The sequence below is a fragment of the Egretta garzetta genome, unplaced genomic scaffold, assembly GCF_000687185.1.
Source record: "Egretta garzetta isolate BGI_Z169 unplaced genomic scaffold, ASM68718v1 scaffold333, whole genome shotgun sequence".
NCBI lineage: Eukaryota > Metazoa > Chordata > Aves > Pelecaniformes > Ardeidae > Egretta > Egretta garzetta.
Window position 1 is genome coordinate 928,440 of NW_009259179.1, and position 8,150 is coordinate 936,589.

General features: G+C 51.1%; 1 protein-coding gene across 1 annotated transcript in view; it reads right to left on the reverse strand.

Moving 5' to 3' along the window:
- Nucleotides 1-2,077: 2,077 nt before the first annotated feature.
- TFRC (transferrin receptor) overlaps nucleotides 2,078-8,150 on the reverse strand; it is a 14,174-nt gene continuing 8,101 nt past the window's right edge. Inside the window, exons 12-19 of the mRNA XM_009635609.2 lie at nucleotides 7,537-7,622; nucleotides 7,357-7,420; nucleotides 6,941-7,008; nucleotides 6,486-6,553; nucleotides 5,991-6,072; nucleotides 4,837-5,058; nucleotides 4,216-4,356; nucleotides 2,078-3,932 (exon numbers count right to left, since the gene is read on the reverse strand). Coding sequence (XP_009633904.1) covers nucleotides 3,690-3,932; nucleotides 4,216-4,356; nucleotides 4,837-5,058; nucleotides 5,991-6,072; nucleotides 6,486-6,553; nucleotides 6,941-7,008; nucleotides 7,357-7,420; nucleotides 7,537-7,622 — 974 coding nt within the window. The 3' untranslated portion in view covers nucleotides 2,078-3,689. The remainder of the gene's footprint in view (nucleotides 3,933-4,215; nucleotides 4,357-4,836; nucleotides 5,059-5,990; nucleotides 6,073-6,485; nucleotides 6,554-6,940; nucleotides 7,009-7,356; nucleotides 7,421-7,536; nucleotides 7,623-8,150) is intronic.

Genomic DNA, 8,150 nt, shown 5'->3' on the forward strand with positions numbered 1-8,150 from the left:
GGCAGCCCGAATTCGGGCTCCCAGGTGCGTGGGGAGGGGCCGCGCCCCCCTTCCCTGCTGCCCCGGCGGGGCTCGCTCTGCCCGGCCGCAGCAGAGCTCCGCGCAGCTCCGGCCCTGCCTCTGGGGGTGCCTCGCACAGCCACTGCAGGAGAGGAGCCCTGCCAGGTTTGGGCTGGGAGATGCGGGAAACAACAAGTAAATCATCCCTGTTGGAAGAGGAGGGACCAGGGATACACCGGGACGGCCTGTAAGGAGCGAGCAGGGCTCCCGGAGAAGCTGCTTCCCACCCGGAACGCTGCATCCTTCACGGGGTGCAGCATTTGTAAAACGGGAGGCGAGACCGGCACCAGGGATGAGGGAAGACAGGGGAGAAAATCTGAGCAGATTTAAAATGCAAAGCCCCAAAGCAGCGCGGTCCTGCCTGAGCAGGCTGCGGGGGCTGGGGAGGCAGCTCCCGCTCTGCCAGAGCTCGCTGGGGCTCTAAGCAGTGACCAAAAACCCACCTGCACCTTGACCCCAGGGAGCTCCGGGGTAGCGATGAGGGGCAGGGACCAGGCGGGAGACCGCTACGGCTTCCTGGGATGCAGACATGGCCCCCCACCGCCCTGCCCAGCCACCTGCAAAGCCAGGGCCAGGGGGGAGTCGTGACATTTCATCCTCCTCCCGACACCGCAGGCTCCTTAGGGTCAGTGCTGCGACTGAGAGGCAGTGGGCAGGACGCAGCCGTGAAAGGAAAGGGGCGCCCAGGGGCACTTGCATCCGTGTCCCCTCCGCCTCATTGCCAGAGTCCTCACCCCAGGCGCCCGCAGTGCGGCAGGACACAGAGCCCAGCAGCACGGCAAAGGCTGGGCTTGCTATTGCACATCAAGGTGGTACTGGAGCCACCTCCCGAGCTCACCCTCGGCCACAACGGCATCTTGGCTTTGCAAGAACCCATGAGAGGAGTCAAGTGTTCAAGCTTTAAAACTTTATTCAAGCAGACAGCAGGTAACCCAGAAACAGTTTAGCACACCACACCAGTCTGATGCCAGCACCGAGCAAGGCATCCCGGCATCCCAGTAGTCACGGCTGTGCTGTCTAGCCAGGAGACGGCCTTTGTTTTTCTCTACTGGCTATAAAGCGCATGATTAAGTCTGACATCAAGATGCATGCAAACACTACAGTGAGGATTTCCAGACAGCAGCTCTTAAGTGCCATCCAGAAAAGCGTCACCAGGGAACAGTAACACAGACAGGGCTGTATGCGTGCAGGAAGAGCAAGGAGCAGCACACGCCTGGGCACCAGGCTTCTAGAGAGACGATGAAAACCCAACCCTCTGTATTGGTAAGCGCTAGCTGGTGAGCTCAGTAACTAGGCTGGGGGCTTGACCTTGCCCGTTCCTGGTGGAGGCCCAGGTCTCTGCTCCAGCTGAAGGATGTTCCTTCCCTCAAGGACTACTGCTGGGGCTCAGGTCACTCACTCGGTTTAGGTTTAAATGCCAGATCAAACTGTTCGCAGAGTACAGGGCAGGTGACAGCCAGCCAGTTGCTTTTTGGGAAGAGGCAGCACAGTTTAGCAAGGTGTCACACAGCAGCAGTGTTCAGCTTCAGGGCAGGGACCAGAAGGGCACCATGAGAAAGGTGCCACTGATGTCCCCCCGCCTCCACACAACACCCAGGAGGCAAGACTGGAGTTTCCAGTGAGACCTGGGGAGCAAGCAGCTTTCCATGCAGGCACACCAGCATCACCCCAGTGCCAAAGCAGTCCAGCCTCTTAACTAGAATGCACACCCATCTACAGTGGTGACCAGAGCCTTCCAGACAGCAGTCAGCCCTGAGCCCTACATTCACCTTTAATTCCCCAACTCTCTGTAACTGATTTAAAGGAAGTTTACTAAATCACAGAGCACACAGTCTACCTAGCCTAGTTTCTGCTAAACATTCAAGCGCCAGTCCTGTGACTGGAGGCAGGAAGCCAATTCAAGACAGCACAGCTATTTGAAACAGTTCAGGCTGCGGAGAAGGTAGAGTCTAGGGAAGTACGTAACAGAACGAAGTTTGTATCTGCATCACCGCAGGAGAGTGAAAAAAAGCAGGACTGCAGGAAATTGATCCATGTTAGATACTAACCATCAAGCTTCACAGATGACATTGCATGATAAGTATAGAACAATTATGGGAAACACTGTCCCCGATAATTACGTACACCCATAGTGCAACATATGGAGGTCACTGCCTCCGATATAACACTGTGGTAGGCAAAAACTACCTTGTTCTTTACACATTATGGAAGACACTGCCCCCGATAATGTCAGTTAGGTTTCATGATACATAAGGTACTGGAACTTTGCAGGAAGCTGCCATTTAAAAGTCGGGCCAACGTCTAATCTGAGGTACAAGAAGTTTGCGTGTGTTGCCACAGGTGGAGCTAGGGCTACACAGCGAGCCCCTCCACGGGGGCCAGGAAGGAAGCTGTGCTCCCCGGGGCGAGCACATGGCATCCAAAAGGTGGGCAAAGAGGAAGTCCAAAGCCCACAGAGCGGCAAGGACACCGCAAGGAAGCCAAGTTGTCTACTATTCGAGTTTCCACCCGGGTTTTCAGCATTTCAAGGATTGTTTTGGAGCACAGCCCAGAGGCTTGCTACCAGGTTTACACCTTCAAGTTTCTTCCAGAGGGGTGTTTTTGCCACAGAAAGCTTAATGGCAAGTTTTCAAAAACTTTTTTTGGAGGGGCCTGTTTAGATTATTTTAAATGCAAAGTTCCAGTATCATGTTTGATTGTAATAGCAGATGCTGCTTTATTCAAAACGACAGTATAACTGTCATAATTATGGAAGGCACTGCTTCCGATAATTATCTTCTATAAAAAAACACACCATTTATAGTGAACGCTGTCACTGATAAATAAACAAACAAATAAATATCTCAGTGCCAAACAAGAGCCATCCTGCAAAATTACATCAGTCAAACAGGGTTTGGCCAGCAAGAGACTCAATTTCACAAAAGGCCCCAGAGCAGCAAGGTCTGAAGTGCCAGTCTAGAGCCATTTCTCAATGCTGCAGGACTTGCTGAGGCGCCAGCTAAAGATACAAAGGAGGCATTAGACAGTCTTTGGGTTGTTTTCCCTGGGTATTGAGACCTGCCTCAGCAGAAGCAAGCCTCCAGGACATCGTTGGGACCCTGCCATTGAGTAAGGCAGGCCGGGCACTTCAGAGCTTGCTGGTAATCCAGCACTTGTGGGCTGTTACTATGTTGTTTTATTTTTGAACTACAGGTTGGTCTCTGCAGCTCGCTGCCAGAGAAGGGATCCTTACTACAAGCATTAAGAGGAATCCATTCCCTATTTTGTCACTAGGTTTAGGGGGCCAACAATTAAAACCCGAAATAGGTGAGGTACCTCCCCACTCAAGGTACCGGTTCAGGAGTCACCTGAGCTGTTAGTTCTCAAGTACAGTGGAAAGCAAGCCCCACAAGCAGCTGTAGGTGACCGGTTTGGACTGTGGTCAGATGGGAGTCTGGTCAGAGGAGATTTCGTGGTAATCTTAGTACCTGCTTTAAAACTGCCTCTTGGGAATTTGTCAAGGTGAGATTTAAATTTTATGCTCAACTTTGGTCAGAAAAGATTTGTTGCCAGAAAATCTATGGAAAAATAATGCCATGTTAGGTAGTGGGTTTCCCTAATCCTGTACCTTAACCAGGTGTTTGCTGTGTCTAGAATTCGTTGTCTGTATTCCAGATATCACCCACTAAGGCATTGGCAGCCCCTTTAATGGTCCAGGTCGCCAGGGCCAGCTGCTCTTTCAGGATGTTCACGTCCATGCTCTCCCTGCTGTTTCTCAGCAGCTGCAGGTTGTCCAGCAGACTCTGCAGGGTGTGGGAGCCTTTGCCGAAGAAGATGTGGCGAAACGGAGCATCTTTTGGCGAGAGGTATGGGGAGAGGAAGTCATACTCCACCTGGAGCAGAGGTGCAAGTTTAGGGTTATACTCTCACCTCCAACGTTTTTCTTTCCTGCTCCATCAGGAGCTCCCAACTTCTGATTCCCACCCAGCCCTGTCCTGCAGCAGCTCCGCAAGGGCCAGAGCCTCTCCTGACAGCAAACGCAGAAGTCGGTCATGTTGACACTAAGCAAGCAGAAGAGACACCGGCCTGCACAGTGCCCATGGCTCCTAAGGAAGGAGGCCCACCCCAGCCAGCACTCTCCTCCTGAAGAAAGGAAAATGAGTTGCAGATACCCACCTTCATGATCCTGTCATTCAGGCTTCTGCGGACAACCTTGTTTTCCCTGTCACTGTTCGCGATGTCTCTTCTCAGTGCATCTGTAGCTCGCTGGAAGTCACCACGGGCAAAAAACAGCCAGTTCAAGGTCAGCCCCAGTGCCTGTGAGGGAGAAGCTGTTAGCAAACCTGATTTTCTTCTTTTACTGCTCTCTTACCAAGAGAAAGTGTTGGGGATTTTTTTGCCGGTTTAATCAAGTAGCAGAGCAAGTTCCTGGCAGGCTTTTCTGAGGTCACTGTGCTCAGTGACGTCTCTCCCCACCCACAGTTTCTTGTAGGCTTTCAGCAGAGGTGCAAATGAGATGCAAAGCTGCACTGTGCTGTGAATGATAACCAGACGATAAACCATCCGCATCCATTTCCTCAAGAGCTCACCACAGCCAGATTAGCTACATCTGTCTGCCACAGTTACTCTGCCTGCACTGCTCTATAAGGAACATTGATTCAGGTCACATCTTGCTACGCTCTCACGACCAAAGGAGGAAGATGTCCACCCTGTGGTATCCCAGGGCAGCAGAGCCTTATTAGCACAGGGCCCCATAGCAGTCTACAGGGATTCCAGTGCACTCTGAGCCTTTCTTACCTTCACATCCCGATCGTAGGGCAAAAACTTCTCCTGGAACGCCAGCAATTCTTCACTGTATCTCTCAAAGTCCAGGAAGAGCTCATGATCATGGGTCAACCTGAGAGCTATTTGTCCAGCAACTTCTGCAGCAGCACGCATAAGAGCATACAACTTGTCAGTTGTCTTCAGGTTCTCCACAGTGTCCTGAGTAGTGCCCAAGAAGGGATATTCCTCATCTTTCTGCAAAGAAGATGGCATTAAAGTTAGGCAAGAGTGCTTCTCCAGCTAGGATTTTTCACCTCCTGCTACAGTTTGCTTGCTACTTCCACCACATCCCATCTCCTTGTGCTGCTAAGTAGTAAGACTTGAGTGGCAAAACTTCAAAGCACAGAGGAAGGAAATGGAGCTCCTATATCTCGTCCCTCAGTTTCCAGTGATCAGCAGGATGCTCCGCTAGTTTGTTAGACCCAAAGACACAGAGATCTTTTCCCCTTCAGAGTTCACTGCAGAAGCACAGGCAGGCAAACCCCAACACCCAGTTTGGTATGTGCTGGCAGCACCCTCCAACCCTTCTTGGCAGGATAACTCAAGGGTTTTTGTGGAACAAGTCTGACACTAATGAAATCCAAGCATTCATAAGCAGAGGAAGCAGTTATCAGAAGGGCTCCCAGCTGCACACCTGCAGTAACACAGCAGGCTGCTTGACTGATGCCATTTTTGCCAGTCCCAAGCTGCAGCAGCAGACCTGAACAGTCTGAGTTAGTACTTGCTCTGGCCAATGGTACGGCTTCCCCAATGCACTCTGCTTGCTGACCAGCTGGATACAGTACAGTCTTTCACTAAAGCAAAGACAGCTTGACATCTTTTTAATGCTTTTAGCTTCTGAATCATTCACATCTGAGCCTCACGAAGAGAGTGCCCCCTCTCCCAACAAAAAGTGAGCATTCAGAACTCTGGAACAGAGACTGTAGGCCAACCATGCCTCAGGAGCAGCCTTCACAGCAAGTACTGCCACAGCCACCAGGTCCAGAGCCTGCATCTCCTCCCCCAGTGGGGCTCCTGCATGGACAACGAGCTTGGGACAGCACCTTGCGCTCTGCCATGCTGGAGAGCAGGTATCCTTACAGCAGTTTCCACAGAGTGAGGACATCAGGCAGGCAGACGATACTTACATTGCAGAAACCAAAGGAAACCACTGGGATTCCCGAGTAGGCCAGGAAAGGGAACGCTGCATTATCCAGACCAAGGGGAACACTGCAAATGACAAGTATTGAGTAGTTACCAACGGGTTTGGACATCCCAGGAGAAAAGCCCTACTCAAAGGCCTTACAGCCGAAGCTCTGAGCCAACTGGATTACCCTGTCTAGACAAGACTGGTTTTGGCAAGGAGTCCCGGCCAAGTGCCGAGGGCTGCTCGTCCATTTCTGGCCACTGGTCTTTGTACAAGACTGTTCTCGCCCTACAAAAAGGTGTCTGGGCTGACTACAGGCAGCTTGGGGCAGCATTAAGTACAGCTAGTGTTGTACTGTTTGTGCTTGCCCGATCCCAATACAGCAGGTAAAGCCTGGCCCAGACAGCAGTATGACACGCCAGCAAAGAGCAGAAGCCATTTAATTTGCTCCTTTATGGAGATTTACTTTCTTAAATAGCAGGATGACAATACTTACACTGTTTTTACCCAGTCAGAGCCAACTCTGTCATACAGGCTTCCCGAATCATTTATTGGGTCCTTCACCTGCACAGAGATGACAGTCAGTGCACTTGTTCTGACCTCTGCTTGGGCTTCCAGGTCCACCCTGGAGCTTGCATTGCTGTGCAGATGCCAGAGTCAGGTGTGCTCCCCTGACCTTTCTCCACACAGGCACAGTTCATGCAGGACAGGCATTCACCTCCCACTGAACTGTGGCATTTGCTGATTTTAGATTCTGCATGAGTGAATTGCAATTCTCAGAGCCCAGCTGACTTCAGACAGGACCCTCCGGAGTATCTCAGCCCTTTCTCCTAAATGGGGCTTTCTCCTCAGAAGGTGCCAGCTGGGGAAAGTGACCCAGCACAGCTCTGGCTGCTTTCAGGTCCTCCTTAAAACCAGTCCCCTTGATTACCCCAAGGCCCTTCAACTCACCCCCTTCATAGTTCTCTCCAGCAAGGTGTACAGCAATGGGCTAGCAGAAATCTTCATATGTTTGACGCCTGCAAAAAAGAAAGGGTGTTTGACATGGAGACACAATTAACCACTACTGCTAGGGCTGCTCAGCCCTGTGACTGAGCAACAACTGATCTACAGCTTGCTGCCAAAGGATCTTCAACAGACACAGGACAATCTACTGGGACTTAGCAGAGCTGCCTCCTTCTGGCTCAGACTGCAGTAACCTCCCAGCTTTAATGAGAACAGGAGAATAAATGGAGTCATGCCAGTCTTCAGCCAACCACCCAGCATCAACCTCTGGCACAGCCCCCCCATTCCTGGAGATTAAGGGATGTCTGTCAAGCTATTCTGGTCCCACTCAGTTTCAAGAAACTTAAAGAGTAGCAGGTTACCTAGGACTGCAGCATCCAAGTTAATGTAAGTGAAGGCTTTGGCATGCAGTGTGGCAGAGTAACCCTAGAACAAAACAAGTATTTTAAGATGAGCAGTAGCAGTACAACACCAAGATTTTTAATCCACAGGAAATCACAACTGAGCAGTCATCATGCAGAAGTCTATCAAAGAAACAGTACCTCCAGCCATTCAGTAGCACCCACAGCTCCATACTCTCCTGCACTCCAGCTAGCAAAGATGATGCTGCGCCTTGGTTTGTAGCCCTCTGCAAAGAGAGAGAGAGATTGATTGAGATGTTTGCCCTTCCCCCACGGAGACACAGATTAGCACCGAGGGCCGGGGTTGATGAATTGCCTGCTCGTCAGACAGAGCTGAAGCATTCTGGCTGCTGCAGACAAATGTGCACACTAGTGGCTGTGGGGACACTGTACCCTGCCCCCCAGTGCTGCAGAGCTGTTTAGAAAAAACATGCTGTCTTCATTTCCCCCCTTTTATGTTCAGCTGCCTGAGCCCAAACTTATCCCTGGAGACAAGAACACTCACAGTAAGTGCCACCATGCAGCCCCCACAGCTCCAGCTGGTCAGCCACTTCAGTGTTTTCCCACCTTCAGGCCTGGCTGTCCAACAAACAGCTCAAGTTTGAGGTTTGCATCATGTGTTATCCAAGAACATTCTTGCATTCAAGCCATACCAGATACAAGCAGGTAGTCCCTTGAAAGCAAGTGCTCACTGCAGACAAATTGTCTATGTCAGACAAATAATAGCTTCTCGGGAAGCTTTGTCAGATTCCCTA